Source organism: Parasteatoda tepidariorum, chromosome 7 (assembly GCF_982258835.1).
Source record: "Parasteatoda tepidariorum strain Cologne lab strain chromosome 7, Ptep-v5.0, whole genome shotgun sequence".
NCBI classification, from domain to species: Eukaryota; Metazoa; Arthropoda; class Arachnida; order Araneae; family Theridiidae; genus Parasteatoda; species Parasteatoda tepidariorum.
This window is the reverse complement of record NC_141761.1, coordinates 93,223,682-93,242,677: the sequence shown is the minus strand read 5'-3', so window position 1 is coordinate 93,242,677 and position 18,996 is coordinate 93,223,682. Positions and strand designations below refer to the sequence as shown.

The 18,996-nt window shown below is 28.1% G+C and overlaps 2 protein-coding genes across 2 annotated transcripts; one reads left to right on the top strand and one right to left on the bottom strand.

Moving 5' to 3' along the window:
• Positions 1-4,651: 4,651 nt before the first annotated feature.
• Positions 4,652-6,876, bottom strand: LOC107436765 (WD repeat-containing protein 70). The gene has a single exon (XM_016048571.4). It carries the CDS (start codon positions 6,663-6,665, stop codon positions 4,728-4,730), a length of 1,938 nt encoding a protein of 645 aa, XP_015904057.2. The 5' UTR covers positions 6,666-6,876; the 3' UTR covers positions 4,652-4,727.
• Positions 6,877-8,532: 1,656 nt separating this feature from the next.
• LOC107436766 (uncharacterized) lies at positions 8,533-17,754 on the top strand. Its single transcript, XM_043047573.3, has 6 exons — positions 8,533-8,609; positions 9,063-9,905; positions 13,845-13,980; positions 16,378-16,467; positions 16,806-16,874; positions 17,592-17,754. Exons 2-6 carry the CDS (start codon positions 9,072-9,074, stop codon positions 17,714-17,716), a joined length of 1,254 nt encoding a protein of 417 aa, XP_042903507.2. The 5' UTR covers positions 8,533-8,609; positions 9,063-9,071; the 3' UTR covers positions 17,717-17,754.
• The last annotated feature ends 1,242 nt before the right edge of the window (positions 17,755-18,996 follow it).

Here is an 18,996-nt window from a genome sequence, read left to right as displayed (position 1 = left end):
TGTGTCATTTTTTTAAGATCTTATTTTAGTTAAGGTTTGTTTTTCTTTCTTTATAGTGTAAACAAAATAAAAAATAACTTTTAACTGGTGAATCACCGAATATTGTGCCAGTAGAGCAGTAAAATTATTTGAGTGGTTCTTTTCTTTTTCATTTTTTTTAATCAAATGTTTCATAAATAACATTGAAAATTCATAACTGAGTTAAAAATAAATCTTACTTTATTACCAGGGCATTTTTGTTATAAGCTTTAGGTATTTTTCTTCAACTATCTATCATATCTTGTCCTAAATAAAATAGTAAATCTTTGTTATTTGAGGTTGTCAAAAACTGATTTCCATCTATAAATGAACTTCCATTATATTAAGTGAAGGCACAGGAAGTAATTTACATATTTTTTGTTGTTGTTGCAAAAACTGTGTTTGTTAACTTGGCCATTAAAACTAATGTTGTTCACTTAACTGTTCGCTAAGTTGAGTATTTTTATTAAATCAGAATTTAACAAAATGACATACATGATCTACACATGGGTTATAAGTATGTTAGGTGTGTCTTTAATGTATATTTTTATAACTGATCATCTAACAAGGAGTTAAAATTTTTCCGTCAAGCTTTCAAGTTAATAAATTAATCTTTTCTTGATAGTTTACTTTATTTGAAGAGAAAAAATATATACAGAGATTGTTTTTTAGCATGCCTTTAATTATTTTTATAAACAACAAATTATTTTGATTCTGAGAGAGAATTACTTTTTGAAATATACACATAAAATAATATGAGAGGGTAATTTAAAAAATTGGGGCATTGTACTATATTAATTAAAAACAATGTATTTTTTTTAAACCTATTAATTTTGTCAAAAGTACCCACTCAAACAATTTTCAACTTCCATTCGATAAAATAATTGATATGAATATTTTATGTAATATTTATAAAAGCAGCTGAGATAGGTTATATTTTTGCTTGTTTTTTTACAAAAAAATAGACTATGTATAAAAATTATTTATATAGTTCAACATTTGGCCAAGGGAAAAGACACTAGGCTCATTATTTAAAGAACAATTTTTAACTAATGTGAACATTATCCCTCACCTTTTTTTAATTATTGATTTATGAAATCAAATTTCATCAGAACGATTGAGATTTTAATAAGTAGTGGGCACATTATATACTGAATCTACTCGCATGGAATTTGTTTTTATGCGTTAAATTTCATATTAATCACATGTTATGTGTATTAATAACTTTAGAAATTTAACAAATTTTAATTTTTAAACCACATCTGTTACTTTAAATGAAAAACATTAAATTTTGTCACTGTTCTTCCTTATCTTTTATGAATCCCCTAAATGCTTAAAGCAGTGTTTCCCAAAGTGTGGTACGCATACACCCAGGGGTACGGGAACAGTTTAGCGGGGGTACGCGTTCTTATGCGAATATCTTACAACAAAAAAAACATTTCGAACATTTTTATTTAAAAACAAAGCTCTCCATGAAAATTTACAATTAAGTATTTTTCTATTGGCTATTTTTTTTCTGAGTTAACAGTTAATAATTAGTATTGTCAAAAGCCAGTTGTAATTTTTAAAACTTTTGTGCTATTTTTTTTATAGTAAAAAATACATTAGTTTTTTTTATTAGGGTACACAGCGTTACGAAAAATTTAGAAAGGGTACACAAAAGTCATAAGTTTGGGAAACACTGGCTTAAAGGGTTATTTATAATGTTACACTTTTTTCTTTATTTTTGATCCCCTCTTTGTCACATTTCCACCTAATCCTTGTCACATGTCATGCTGTATTATATAAACATATGCTAGCAGTTAAGAAATGAAATATGTTATTTATTATACATTTCAAATTTTATTTTTAAACTTTAACTACTTCCCTTTTTTCGAAAATGGCACAATTCCACATGTCACGCTATATAATAAAAACATTAAGATTAATAAGCTTTTTGATGTTCCTATAGAACCAGAAACATGGTGAATTTTACCATATTCAGATAGTTTTTATTTAGATACTTTTTTTTAGTAAGTCACATTTCCTTTATCTGTATCTACTTAGTTCATTTTTTAAATTCATCAAATAAATGAATTTTAAATAAGTTCAGCAAATTTTTTATTTATAATTGATTTTTTATTAATTTTTTACCGCGGAAACTTTATTTTTCATTTCAAAGCACAATTCTCAGACTATATTTTATTTCTATCTGGTATTTAATAAGATTTCCTGATTACTAAATTATTTGTTATTCAATTCGTTAGATAGTGAAAATTTATGTCTTCGGCTACAAATTAATTTATTTCTTTTTCTTATATATTTATTTATTAAATGGTTCATTATTTACCTTATTTATAGACTAGAATAAAAATAGAGCATTCCAACAAAAGCCCATTGTATGCCAAAAGATTCGTGGATGTTCAGGCTTTACAGTGTGGTCAGCATTGTGCACAGGCAGCGTTTATTTCTTAGACAAACTAGCACCCATGGATCTGAAGCAGGGTGGGCTTCAAGCCAACTCTGGGGATCAAACCCTAGCTCTTCACAAATGTTCAGTGCCTTATTGACTAATTGTGGTAGGATGATTAATTATAAAATCGTCAATTTAGTAATAGATCAGTGGAGTAGTAATACTGCTTTATTTATGTCACACTAGAGCTAGACAATGAAGTACAGGCGATAGTTTGAGAATAATCCGAAGACAGGCTATTACAATTTTGATCCTCTGTGAAGGGGAAAAAATATATTGTAAAAATATTAACAAGATGATTTTTTGATTGAAGTTATTCAATTACATACTTATGTCAAAAGATTCAATTATATACAGTAGGGAACCTATTATCCGGAACGATCGGAATCATCTATTCCAGATAACTGATTTTTCCGGTTTGCTTCAGTGATCCGTACGTTAAAATAATCCTAATTGCCAATTGATGTTTTACAATAAATATAAATTGCCATTAATACTAAATGAGTTTTGCTATTTTTTGTTTTAATGAAGTTTGACTGTTTTCATAAAAGAATTTTATAATTAGATTCTTTCCTTTAAATAATTTATTTGAGAATTAAAGATTTGTCAAAATAAACAATTAAATAAATGCTAATGTAACTAAAAAATTTATTCTTATTTTTTTAATATTTTTATTGTTGCATGGACAGTTATTTTCTTTAGAAAAATGATTCTTGACATATATTCTGATCGAGCAATAATTGCTAAGCAGGTATATTTCAATCTCCCTCAAAACTTTGTAATTAAATACATTTTAAAAAATTTCATTAATATCTGATTCATTGTTTTTGGAGAGCTTTTTTTAACTATTCGTTTCAAGCGTTTTCTTTATTTTATTATTATTTCTTCAGGATTTGCCCAAGTTATGTAATTTAATTTTTGATTAATGAGCAACATTAATATTCTACCTTGTGTAAGCAACATTAGGTTTTTGGTATCTGATTTCAGAACTGAATGGAAAAGAGTTTCTATAACGTGCACACAGGGTTGGCAAGGTTTAGGACAGAATGGATTAATCCATCCTGACCAAAACCCTTTTACTTAAATTATGTCAGAATTTTATCTGAACAATATTTAAAAGGTAAAATAAACACAGAACTATTAACATATTGATAATTAAATCTACTAGAGAATATTTGTTTTTAAAAGTATAATGTTTTATTAATATTGTTTGACTCTTCAATTTAAACATTAAACAAAGGAAGATTAATCAGTAATCAAGTTCACTTGGTCCTCTTTAACATTCAATAGCACATAACTAAAGTTTGACTAGCCATACAGGTTAAACTATTAGGGACTAAGTGCTTGGTTAGTCATAAACAGGTTTATTTATCTATAGCACTATTCAAGAATACTTTTATTTCATTCATGTTCAAATCTTTTAGCATAGTGGTGATACATCACCAATGTCAGTGACTGAAATTGATGTTATGCCCTTCAAAACTATTAATACATTTTTCAGTTATTTTGTATTTCCAATTGAAACTAAGATATTTATATTTAAAAACTATTTTTTTTAAATAGATGTCTTTTTTATCATCCTGTGATGCAGAAATTATAACATTTTTTTAAAAAAAATATTGTGAAAAATAAAAAGTTAATTTTTATACAAATTTAGTATTTTTTCAAAAATTTTTTAATATTGCATTATTTTTTCTTATGCAAAAACATAATTTATCAGTATTAAAAGCATATTTATAAGGTATTCACTTTTGTCGTTCAATGAATTGTTTCAAAAATTATAAACCTTTTCCTATTATATTATATTATTTTCCTTTAATAAGTTAAAGTAAATTGTATAAAAAATATCAAATATTTATTGATAGATATAATTATTCAAGATATATTGATAGATATTAGTTCAAGGTTTTGGACACTTTAAGACAGTAAAATCCACGTCCTGTACAAAACCCCAAACCTGCGTGCACAGTTTAAAAATATTTTTTTCTTAAAGCATTTAACAAGCAAACAAATAAATAAATCTTAAAATTAATAAGAAAAAGTGATTTTATGATTATTTAAAATAAATAGTATAGTTTTGTTTAATAGATAAATCAAAATATAATAATGACATTTAGTATGCTAAGTGTTTCTTTTATCTTTGTGAAAACAAACATTTAACAAAATAAATCAAATTGAAAATGTCATAATAAAAAGTAATGTTTAATATTTCTAAGTATACTATACTTAAAATAACACAGAATATTTTCTTAAATTTCTATATCTTCATTTGTTTGGCAGGCGGTTCATCAGTTTTTTCTTCATTGGAAGTAAAAATAGGATTTGGTTGTGTTTTTGAATATGCTGGAGTAACCCAGTAAGGATTTTCTGCAGCATCTTTTGCAAATTTTAAAATTGCTTCTCTGGGATCTAATGAGTCATCTATCTTTTTCTTTAAACCAAGATTTCTTACAATAAATGAAGATAATGTGTTTCCCGCTGACGCAATACGCCCACCTTGACCAGGACCAGTCACCGGAAGATCAGGTCTCTGGGATTTAAGAGGATCTTTCCTGTCTTTTTCCATTTGTTTTTTGGTGCTTCTAGGTCGGTCAACTCTAAACATAGGCAATGCATGTGGAGTTATAATTTGTTGTTCAAAAACCATCTCAGTTTGCTTAGCTTTTCTTTTTGTTTTAACAACACACAACTTGGCTCCTCTTTCACTTAGATCAGGATTGTAATACACTTTAACGTTGCCACTTTTTGTGCTAGCAATTATTTGATTTAATTTTGGGTGCCAGATACTTCTTATCACATCTGAATCTCCAACCTCTAGTTCATAAGCAGTTTTAAAAGTGTTGCGATCGACAAAAACCAACTTCCCCACATTTTCATGTTTTCTTAATGATATACCAGTAAGAATATAATTATCATTAGGGCTAAAGCTACAGTCAGTCATTGGATACCTGTTAAAAAGATCTTTAGCAACAAATATGGGCTGTTTGAAATTTCTGATGTCCCACAATTTTAAAGTATCGTCTCCGCCCCTTGAGGCTAAATAATAATTATCATGAGAAAATGCTATTGATGATGTATCTGTCCCTTTTTCATGTGCATTTCGTATGAGATGCGATGTATTAACAAAATGTTTACGATGATCCCACATTTGGATCGATCCGTCCTGACACGCCGCTGCCACCAGCAATCCATCTCTGCTGTAGCGACACGATATAGGCAAAGCCCTCAATCCACCTTGTTGCCGTGGTTTTATAACATTACGTTGAACTGCTTTTTCATCCATTTGCCAGATCCTTACACTTCCATCATTTGAACATGTTAAAAACTCTTCTTTTGTACGTGGATGCCAACAACCATCATTCAGCATAGCGACATGTCCTTTAGTTTTAGCCATGTCGGTTATATATTGATCTCCTTTGGCACATTCCATTAATTCAAATCCATCTCTGTCTAGAATTTTGGCTTGTGAATTGCCAGCTATTACTAAAATAGCATCACCGGTAATGCTGTATTCGAGATTTTTTATTTGGTGACACTCACAGGGTCTAAGACTACGAAATGATTGCAAGGATACATCCATACCAGCAAAATCCCAAAATTTAATATCAAAGTCATATCCTCCGGATATAAGTCTGGCTCCATTTGGATCTAGACTTATGGCAGATACGGTTTTATTCCCGTGTTCCAACTGAACTTCATGACTCACTGGTATAACCCTGTACCTGTCCTCCAAAAGAGTGGAAGTCTCTTCCTCATAATCAGAACTATCCTCTTTTGCTTCTTTTAAAATGTTCTCAGGCACCGGTGGACCTATAAGCTCATCTTCAGAATCACTGTCACTTGATGAGGATTCTCCTGAGCCATTTGATGAGGATTCTCCAGAATCACTAGATGACGATTCATTAGTTTTTGTATTTTTAGTAGTGTCCTTTTCCACACTCTCTGCAGCAGAGCCGAATTTTTCTTTGGCAGCTCTTCTAGTTTGCTCAAATAAAGCTTCAAAATCAAAAGTACGAGCTTTCTTGCCGAAACTAGAGAATCCCATGAGAGATGACATGGCATCTTCATCGCTGTTATTTGCAATTGAGGAGCTTGGTTTATTTTCCAAATTTGTATTTTTTATAGAACTACTTTTCTGTTGCTGTTTGTTCCGCATTTGACGCAATCGCGTCATTTCCTCTAGATCATCATCCATTTTTAAAGTTAGAAATAGATTATTATGAATTAGTGTCAAACAATTAAATTTCTTAACGACACTAGATAGTAGACGAGATCAACAAATTACACTGTTTAATAACAACATTGAGTTATTGCCAGCTTCAAAAAAAGACATAGATATACTAATGAACGCTCTTCACATAGCTTACTCAAATGACCTATATTAGTGTTAAAACAGTACATTAAATAATAGCATAAAGCTGTAAGCAGATAGCTTAGAGCTCGTCGTCGATTCTCCAATTCAATCATAAACAGTCAACCGTGTGGTAATAGGAATTTTTTGTTCTGTTTTATTAATAAATTGTTTCTGTATAATTCCAAATATGTATTAAATTTAATCAGCTATCCACGTTTAAAAAATATTGATTTACTTTAGTTTTGTAGGATTTTATTTTTCAAAAAAGAGGTATTCCGGCTTGAAAAGTAAGAATTTTTAACTTAATAGTTTTCAAAACATGCAACATTTCTTTTTCTTTAAGAAAATAAAATCTGCACTAGCAGAAAGACTTGATTAAATGAATAATTATATAATAATGAATTTTAAAGGAAATTTATATATGACTATGTTTTTTTGTTTTATTAATTTTTATAAATATGCCTCATAAGGCTGTCTTTGCAAATTTCACCTATTCTATGGTTTTGCTTATTAAAAAAATGTGATTTAATGAAGGACAGCTTTAGACGAGGACATATTTGCTGTTATACAATCTACTCAATTTTAGATACCATTTTTATTGATTAAATATTAAGGTAGAACAAGTAAGTGTTTAAGATTTATATATTAATGTGTGCATGTCCTTTTGTTCAAGTAATTTCATTTTCTCCAGGTAGGAGTCAATCTTAATGGTTTGAGGGCCTTATTCTAAACATGCTAATCAGAGTTTTTTCCACAATAGATAAAATCACCCTGGTAGAATTAAATTTCTTCCAACCCAAGTGAAAGAAATGGGGGGGGGGATATTTTTTAAACAGAAATATCAAACATTAAAATAATTTGTTGAGTTTAAAATATTATAATAATTTTCAAGCTATCAAGTTGCTAATTTTCAAGCTGTCATTTTTAAAATAAAATATTAATTTATTGAAATCAAAATAGTTGTAATTTTTCATACAAAAAGCATACTCAATTTTTAATCAAATACAATTAAGTATGAATATTCAAATCAACTTTTAAGTAGTTTAATGTATATATAGGTTTTTTTAAAAAAAAAAATTCATGTGAAAATAGTTTAAAAAGGTGTATTAAATTTTTTTTTTACTTTCTTAAATTTAATTTGTTTGAATTTAAACTGCTTGCAAGTGTTTTCTCCGGCTCTTAAATTATCCTAACAATTCGACTAAACTGTTAGAAAAAACATAAAAATGGAAGCAAATGAAGAATTTTTGCATTGCAAGTACCCTATTTAAGATTTTGCTTCTAAATTGTTATAAAGGAATATTTATTTTTCTTAGTTTAAAAAAATGTTATTAACATTATCAGATGATATTACACAAAAAATTTTTTTTATTGTATACATTATTATAACCTAACATGTTTTAAAGAAAAATTGTTAATTGGAAAAAAAAGAAAAGTAAATTGAATTCAATTTTAGACTTCTTTTTCACGTTATCAATTTTAAACTTACAATCATCTTATCTGATAAAGTGAATATCTGTTCATTATATTAAAACTGATTAACAGAAGATTCCATTCCTTTGAATTAAGACAATTATATTCCATAAGATTTGAAGAAAATTTTTTTTTAACTCCTTAGGTTTTTTTTAAATATTTTATTTTTTGTTACATAATATAGATGCTTATATTGTATATATATATTCGTGTTCTTGTTAAATTTTTAATTTTCACAGTGTACTGATCGTAGAGACACGGTTCTCAATAGAACACGAAAGTCAAGCATCACTGGTTGCGGTCAGTAAGCGGGTGAGTGACCACTTTGATCAGCCTGCGTAGGGACCGAGGGTACACTGTATCGGTCTTCGTTAAACTGTTCTACCGTTAAGTGCTCAACTTCGCATGCAGGTCATCTGGCTACCGTAGCAGGGGAGCCATCCACTCTGCATAGGATCAAAATTAGCTCTAGTGCGATGTCAATAAAATATCTACCTACCTTACTAAATTTTAAAATTTTGCTTATCTTCCGCAAATTTTTGTCTTTTTTCTACAGCGACGGACATGCAACTCTCATCATCTAAGGATGACTTCCTCACTCTTTCCAGTAGCCTATTAATATAGCTGTAGTGCCACATTAACAACCAAATTAAAATTGACGTAACCTGTTTTTGGTTTCTTCAACAATTATCTGTTTCAAACTGCTTATTTTTTAGTAGTTCGATGTAGGTATCTTTAATAACTTTTTTTATTTTATTATTTTAGCTCTGTAAGATGTCACGCACAAAAAAAGCTGCTATTATGGCTCGCAAAGAAAAAGCTGCTAAGAAGGCCCACACAAAAAAAAGTGCTAAATTTGCTAAATTTAAAAAAAATAGGAAATTGCCAGATGCTACTCCATGGGAAGAACTTTCTAAGAATATCAAAGGAAAGTTAAAATCTAAAAATGAAAATGAGAACCAAAATAAAATTCAATCAATAGTTTCTAAAGATTCTGTTAATGAGAAAAACAATGATGAATTAAATTACCCGGAAACAAATAATGGTCAGTTACAAGAGATATCTCTTAAAAATTCTCTTGAGCCTGTGCATACAAAAAAGAAAAAACTGAAAAATAAACTATATACATCCACAAAAAATATCAGAATTAACGCAATAGTTAAGAATATACATGAAAATAATCAAAATGACTTAACTGAAAAATTAGAGGAAAACAATGATTGTGAATCTTCTAATCCAAAGGGGCAAGAATCTTTGTCTGCAAAGCAGTTATCAAAATATGAGAAAAAGAAGCTAAAAAAGCAAAAGAAAAAACTGTCTGATTCATCTTCTCCACTTCCAGCTGAGAAATCAGATAATCCAGCACAGTTAAAATCGAAGAAGCTATCAAAGAGAAGATTGGAGAAAAATAAATTGTATGAAAAAAAGCGATTGGAGAGGAGAAAAGAGCTTGGAATAATGCTGCTCCCTAAAAATATTGAAAGCAAATTGTTACGAATAAGAAAAGCTTTAAAAAAGAAAAATTTATCTACTGAAGAAATCAAAGATATAATGCGTAAAGAAAGAAGAAAAGCGCAAGATGAATTTCGGAAATCTCACGCCAACCAGGTAATATGAAATTATTGCAATTTTAAAAATTTCCAACTTTTATTTTTTGTGGTTTTTCTTACATGTTGAACTATGATATATTTATTTAGTTAGATCGAGGTTATCTCTGATTTAAGGGTGATTCCAATATTCATAAATTCCATATTCATATAATTTAGTTAAAAAAAATTGTTGAATTTAACAGTTCTGATCATTTTTGTTAATATAACTCTTATTGATTGTTTATATAGCTATTATTATTTATCTAAAAAGTTATGTGACGCTATTTTTTCTCATGCTGTCGCAGTTTGTATTTTTAAGACCTAATATTGTGATTAATATTCACATGATTTTAAAACCCATTATCATGATTCCTGTTCACGTGATTTTAAAACAATATATCATGATTCATATGCATACAGTTTTAAAATCTGACATCGCACTTCTTGTAAGAACTAAGTTTTTATTAAATTAGTTACTCTAAATGTGTGATATTCTTCATTGATAGGTAATTTTAGTATAAATCTTAGTTTGAAAAATTGTGTTTTACGCACAAAATTTTCAGGGTTTTTCCCTTTGTGCCACAATTACCCCTGAAAGTTTTTAAAAATTAAAAACTTGTTATTAGGGTTGTAACATGTTGTCCATTTTTTTATTTTTTAAATTCATAAAAATTACCATAACTTGGAGTAAATTTAAAATCTATAAAATTAAAAATAAAAAATTAATTTTATGAATCAGTCAAATTATTTTAAGCCACTTTCAAAGTTAAAGCTTTTTTTTAATTATAATTTTGAAAAAAGTGCATCTATACAGGGATGAGATTCTTCCGCGGATTCGCGGATTTCCGCTTTTTTGCAGATTTTTCCATTTTTCCCGCTAATTTCCGCTGAAATTTTTTTTTGCCCAAGTTAAAATGTTTTATGAGGAATTTAATTTTCCGCGGAGGGAAATTGTTGAAGTCCCTTTTCCTCCCTCTGAAGTTTCTCTAAAAATCATTTCCTTGGGATAAAACTGGTTGACCTTTATACAGGGATGAGATTTTTTTTGTCTCTCGAATTTCAGCCTTTTTATCAAAAACTCCAAATCTCTAAAAGTTTCGTTTTTTTAAATAAATATCCCGTTTTTTTTTTTTTTTAAATTCAGTCATTGAAGTAAAATAATTATATTTATTTACGATTTTCAAACATAAACAGAAAATTCAATCTACGCCCTAGCTGCTAACCCTTCCGCATTTTTACTTATTTTAGCTATTTTCTCCGATTTCACGCACAGAAAATAAGATTTTCCGTATTTTTTATCCGTCAGCTGGATAGCTCGTATTTTCGTAATTCAGATCTCGATTTTCCACGCGATTTTAATATCAATCATCGATTTTCGTATTTACCTGATTTAAAAGTTGCACATTGCGATTCTTATTTACGCTATTTAAATATCGTATATTATGATACTTATTTATGACATTTAAAAATCCAATATCGTGTTTTGTATTTATGCATTTTTAAAATCTTGATTTTATTATCAAATCTCGATTTTCGTATTTACCTGATTTAAAAGTTGAACGTTGCGATTCTTATTCAGGCGATTTAAATATTGTACAGTGCGATTCTTACTTACGAGATTTAAAAAATCAATATCGCGATTTGTATTTACAAGATTTTAAAGCCCTATGTAGCAATTCGTATTCACGTGAGCTTAAAATCCAATATCATGATTCGTTTTTGTGGTTGTAATATCGTGCGATTTAAAAATTATGCATCGTGATCAAAAAATTAAAAAATCATGATTTGTATTTTCGCATTTTTTTAATTCGATGTAGAGTTTCATATTTACGTGATTTAAAAGTCTCCTATCGGGATTCATATTCACATGGCTTACAAGTTTAAAAATCGCACTTATTTGTCAAGTTTTTGTTTATATATATATATTTTTTCTTCTTCTTTTTTTTTCCTTTTTGTTTGTTTTTTGGATTTCCTCTTTTTTACTTTCTGACTACTCTCATCCCTGATCTATATTTATTTATTATTTAAATGCCTAAGGTTGGCTGGTAGGCATCTTAGAAGGAAAGTTAAGTACCCTTATCCTCATTTACCAATCAATCCGATTCATAAATGAAGAATCCAAAGAAGTCTAGAGTTCTGATGTGACTTTTTTTATTGTCTATTTCTCTTTTAATTTTTTATATTAAAATTTTAAAAGTATATAAACATTAACTATAAGAGCGAGAAAAAATCTTCCAAGTTTTCTTGAAACAAATGATAAAAAATTAATTTTGTTAAGTCGATACCAATAAATTAAAATTTTGTATAACCAATGCTAAAATTAGCTACTTTATCGAAGCATTACTTAAAATAACTATTGGTCTGATCAATAGAGTGAATAGTGTTTTATTGAAACGCAAAGTTTTATTATAAGTTTAAAAAAATGTTTTTTGTTTTGTGTGAACTTGTACTTGCCAACTACAGCTGCTTAGGACAAAAAAAAAAAAAAAAAAAAGCATATATAATTATGTATTCATAAAACAGGGTTTCTTGCCTGACATCAAAAACTTGTTGGGTTGTGTATTTGGAACTGTAGCATTTTGTGTTAGTTGTGCATTGTTTGGTTTTATCATCCAAACAATTATTTGACTTTTTTTTTTTTTAAATCTATTAAATAAAGCTGAAAAGTCCATTCCAAATGCTGCTCTTAAAGATGCAGCATTTCTGACTGCTTCCATTGCTTTTTCAATGTTTTCTTCACTACCTAACTTCTGGTTTAGTGCTTTTTTTTTTTTTTTTTTTTTTTTGTATGTTCGCACCATTTTTATAAGTCAAAATAATAGGATTGAGCATTTTATTTAACATAATGTTACATCTTAAGCTTTTCAATTTACTTAAAATTAATTTCTTTTTTCAAAATCGAATTAAATATTTTTATAAAATTTCAAAATAATTATTTTATTGGCTCTTTTAATGAATTCCTTGTTAATAAATTCTATTTTCAACAAAAATGCAATGAACCGAATCTTGATTTTAAGCTTTTAAGAAAATTTGATATAATTGAAAAAATAATTACAAGCTTGTTTCCTTGAACATCTTTTTCAAATTTTCAAAAGTTTGGAATAATGCTTTATGAAAAAAAGTTGAGTATTTTAAATGTAACAACCGTAATAAATAGGCTTTTTGCAGACTAATGACTTCTTCAAGATTACTTAACAAACCAACAGTTGTGATTTTTAACTTTTGTGCAATTTTTTTATAGTAAAAAATACATTCATTTATTTTATTAGTGGCACACAACATTTTATTTTATAACCGTCGTTGAACAGCTGACCCAATTTCATGGGTTTACGACTACTTACGTTCAACTCCGTAGCCTTGTAATTTTGAACCAATCCAGAAGACAAGGAAACTCCTGGATCAGTACCCCCAGAGGTATTGATTTGTTGTGGGAACATGGAGGACTTTGAGACTCGACAGATTTAACGTGCATCAGTCACCATTTACTACACGGGGAGTCTTTTGCCGGCGAGGATCGAACCCACAACCTCTTGGATATGGGCCCAGCGCCCTACCGACCAGGATATCCCGGCCTGGCACACAACATTGCAAAAAATTTAGAAAGGGTACACAAAAGTCATAAGTTTGGGAAACACTGTTATAAACTATTAAACGCTAGGGGTGCCATCTATGGCCATGAATTCGACTTCTGCCTCACCCATTTATAGGGTGGACCCATTCTTTCATATTCCCTTCTGGAAATCTATTAACAGAATTTCATCTCAATAGGAGACTGACACAACCAGAGGTACCTACATTTTTAAATAAAATATACTTTTCATAAAAATCTATGCTAGCCTATTAAAAAAAAATGTTTGTTGATGTCTAAGTTTCTATTTGAAAGTATTTAGAAAAAAGCAGAAAATACACTAAATTTAATTTGCTGTACATTTACCTTTCATATTTTTTATTATTTTAGATATGTTTCAACTGTAGGAAACCTGGTCATTTAGTAGCTAATTGTCCTTCAAATGAAGATAATAAAGCTGCTTCCATTTGTTTAAAATGTGGCTCAACTGATCATAAATATACTACATGCAAAAAGGAAATCACAGGTGATATTTTGTAAATTTATTTTTCTCTGAATGGTTGTTTAAAATGTGTTCATTTAAAATAATCAATTGATGCACTAAATTTAGTTTGTATCAGAATATTTTTTTTTTTTCCAGCTTGATGAAAGAAAAATTTTTTATTTTAGGTTGAAAATTATTTTGACTTTGACATTGTAATTTTTGATTAAATACCATTTGTTGAGCATAAGTTGATTTCTAATCAATTATAGGTTTCTAACTATTCAAAATATGGCATGTTTAAAGTATTTTTTTTTAGATCTCTTTTTTAGTTTTTATTCACTTTTTTCATTCTATCTGTTTGTTTTCCTGACAAGGATCATTTCCAGGAGTCATTTCTTAACCGTTTTGTGATCATTAACTAACCCATCCTTTATTGGTAATTCTATCATAATACAGTTGAACCTGTTTATCTCGAATCTCACAGGAAAGGCGAAAAATTCAAGATAAAAAGGTTTCGAGTTATACAGGTACTTGAAAAAAAATTTAATTTAATTAAGAAATTCTATTAAAAGGGCATTAAAAGTGCTTTAATTGTTTTTATTCTTATCCACTAATCATTGGATATGAATACAGTATACTCTCAATATCACGAAAACCTTATTATGTCAAAAAATTATTTTTTCCCTTCACATTATATATTTACCTAATGTTAATTTGAATTTCTTTGTTGAAGAATTTTTCTCAAAACCTTGCTATGTTAATTTTTTTCAGAAAAATCCCTATGTAAAATTATTGTAAACCCAATTCTTTTCTATTTAATGCATTTAATTATTTTTGTCTTACTTTTAAAAATAGAATTTAATTATTGTTGTATTTAGACCTATAGTCAACTATCATTTCATACGTCTTTAATAATGCATAATTATTCTTGTTTCATGACTCTACTTTTTAGTGTAATATTTCAGAATATTTGTTTCGACTTTTTAGAACATACTTAGTTCTAAACTTGTTCTCCTAAAAACTCGGTATCTCGAAATTTTTTTAGCGTCCCTTCAACTTTGAGACTTCAAGAGAGTATACTGTACTTATTTTGGCTGGAAACTTACTCATATAATTTTTAAAAAAATTTATGTGATACCTAAAGACTACGAATGAATGTATTGGGGTCTATAGTAGTGTGATTCAGAATGGCAATAATTTTGACTAATTGTTACTGTTCACTGTGTTAAAACAGCATTGAAGTAAATTTAAATCATGTTTATGATAGCAATTCTGTTATTTACTATTTTCCTTACCTTTAAAATTATTGTTTCAATTTTTTTTCTTATTATGACTCAAAGCTGTAAAATGAAAAAGTAATGCGAAGCATATTGCTTTATTTATGTTAACCAGTGTTTTTCCGGTGCAGTTTTAGAAGGACGGCTTTGATCTTTTTTCAGTTAACTTTTTTCGAAAAAATTTATTCACGGATATTGTCTGAACTGCAAATTTTTCTCTTATTTTAAAAATTACTTTTAAAGATACGCATAAAATAGTATTAAAAAGTAATTTAAAAACTGTTGAGGATAGAATTCAGTTATTGCATAATATTACACATTTCAATAAATTTTTACGGTGTTGAATGAGTGCCTTATCAATATTCAAAGTACCCTTTTCTGAGAGAAAGTACCCTGCTCTTTTTTATTCCTAGGGAGAACTCAGTGTTAACTATTCATATTATGCTGCCAACCTTTTAAAAACTTCCAATTCACTAGTTAAAGCTAAATCACCCAAAATTATGAAAAAAATGAAAGATTTGAAAATGTCATATTTTTGGTTTACACTGAAATTAAAAGCTTTTCTTTATATCTATTTAACTTTGTACCTTTCTTCATTGTTTGAAGTGCAATACTCATGGAGCAAATGTATGTACCATGTATCACCAAAATATGAAGCTGATCAAACAAATGTTTCACAAGCCTGATTCATAATAATTTATTCACATAATTTACGAGCACTTGTTCAACGACATCCAAACAGATAACAGAAAGTATAGTTTATTCAATAGTTTATGCAGCAGCATTTCTGATACTTTTTTCAGTGACAATGTTTAATTTCTTATTCAACAGTTGCAACATTATGAACTATGATTCAACTTGTTGTATGCTTCATGACAAAACAGATGAGAGATCTCACATATTTTCCCCTTCCCATTCCTTATCTTTATTAATTGTAAAGTATGTTTTAAAACTTTTTCTAAAGGAATCCTCCATTAAATTTTTTTTATTTAAATCAGTTAGCTTCCATATAAATAAACACACATATTATGAACTAAATTTTAAGTATAATGCAGTAAAGTTTTTAATAAGTTTGTGTATGTTTTCTTAATTTGGTATTTATTTTATGCCATAATTATATCCTAAGAACTTTTATATTTAGTGTCTTAATTTTTATTACTAGGTTTTCCTTTTGCTACCTGTTTCATATGCAAAGAACAAGGTCATATCAGTCGAGATTGCCCCATCAATGAGCATGGGATATATCCTAAGGGTAATGATGAGTTTTGCTAACATACATTATTTAATTATACTTAATTTTGTTTTTAATGTAATATGCTTTTACTTATTCATAATTATTTTCTACTTATAAATTAATCTTCTTTTTAATTTAAATAGACACATTTTAACATCAATTGTATTAATAATTACTTATTCAGTTAAATTACTAATTAATAGTTCAACTTTATGTGGATGAGCATTGTTTTGAACTAATTTTTTAATTTAATTGCCCTAACTTTTTTACTGTATAAACTGGGTTGGAATGGGAGAATTATTTCTTAAAGAGTATTAATTTCTCTTCACTGAATAATTTTGATTTACTCTTTTTAGGCGGAAAATGTAGTTTGTGTGATAGTATCAAACATCTAAGAAAAGATTGTCCAACATTGAACAGTAAAAGTAAGTTTTTATCTATTTTCATCTTTCTGACTATAGTTATGAGTCTCAAAAGAAAAACAAGAGTTTGCATTCAGTATTCATTTTATTTTAAAATTTTAAGTAAATGTCTAGTCATTTAGGTATTTTTATTTTAATTGCTTTTATGGTTTGGAAATTATATATTTGAGTTTAATAAAAGTTAGTAAGGATATTATCATACTTGGAGAATATAGAAAGGACAAATCTAGCTCTTCTAATACTGTAACTAACAAGGGAAATTTATCGGTGTGGTATGCTATCCTGGAAAAACAGCTTACCAGGTAAGCAACACACTCGTATAAACAAGCATCATCTGTACTAAGATCCAGCACATGAGATATGAAAATCATTTGAAGCAATTTGATAGTAGATAATAATTAACAAGATAAAGGTGTATCAATTACTATATTAATTATGTATAGTGTTTATAAATTTAAAATTTGTTTTGTGTTGTTTAAGTATTTCAAATGGCGATTTTCTATTTAACGAATTTTCTATACAAGGAACTTTTTATCAGGATTTAGTGACTTCGTTAAATAGAGGTCCGACTGTATATAGCCATTTAGGTATTATTAATTTGTTTTTATGGTTCAAAAATTGTATATTTGATTTTTATAAATGTAGCTAAAGATATTGTAATTAATCAAAACATCAGAAATTATTTTATGATTATGCAATTAATTTGTTTGTCAATTTCAGAGAAAGGCTCTTCTGTAACACTCAACACAATTGATAAAGGTACAAGCATTGATGATGAAGTTGTGGACACAGAACAAGCGACTCCAAAAGTTAAAATGGCAAAGCCTAAAGTTGTAGTATTTTAATTTTTGTAAAAAGGTATTAAAAGTATTCTGTTTAATAACTGTTCTTTATATTCTATGAAACTTTTCTATACACATATAGGTGTTTTCAAAAACTTAATTTCTATTTTTTTGGACATCTGTACATATACCACTTACGTTGTCATAAATTCAAATTAAATATACCATATTTATATACTTTAAATCATGTACCTGTGACTCCTGTTAAAAAGAATTTTCTAAAAATGGCTTGACTAATGAATTTTATGCATAGATTCATATCCATGTACTTCAGATTTTTTTATCACCGTGAAATATAAAAATTAGGAGTAAAAAAATGACAAATGAAATGCTTATAGTCCTGACAGGGTTCACATGGGTCAGGGAGAACAGGAAAAACCTGGAATTGTCAGGGAATTTTATTTTTAACTCCAAAAATCAGGGGAAGTTGCAATTTTTTTTACAAAAACCTGGAATATTCCTATATCAAACCTGGAAAATAACCAGTCTTAAAATTGTCAATAATAGTAATTAGTTATTGAGATTTGAATTAAATAAGTCTAACATCTATTACAATTGTCGCAAAAATTTTACATTTTAGTTAAACTGTATCTTTTAGTAAATCTAATATTTCACATTACAAATAAAAGAATCAAAGTTTTCTGATGAAAATATGGTCTCAATTTTCGTTGAAATTTATCTGGTATACCTGGAAAAGTCGGGGAATGTTTTTTTTTTGAAATTGAGTGGGAACCCTGCCTGAGTAAAAGTCCTTTAATATTAAATAAGAGATCAAAATGTGTTTTTGTTGAAAAACTGTTTCATAGGATTTGCTTTGCATGTACGCTATTAATTTTCATTCTAAATCCTGAAATATGATCTGATGGATTAAAATGCAGTTAAAATAAATAAGTTATGGTAATCAATAGGTTCAAAGAAATAGGTCAATTTAATATCCCAAACTAACTTATAGAAATACACCCAGAGATGCCAATAGCTACGGGTTCAACGAAATATTTTAAAAATCTACTACAAACTAAAATTTGCAGAAGTTTTGGTTAATTTTAAGGCTGAACATGGCTTTGCTATAAAAAAGTGGTGTATCATATAAGCTCTTAAATTATTTAGAAGTACTTAGTAAAAACTCAATGAATTGAATTTACTAAATTAAGGATCATACATTGAAAGACTACCGCTTGAAAATATTTAACCCATTTGGCATATCTGTACACCTATTGAAAGCTCTATTTGCAAAACTGATTACATTATATCTTGATGTATAAGTAGACCCAATATTTTTTATT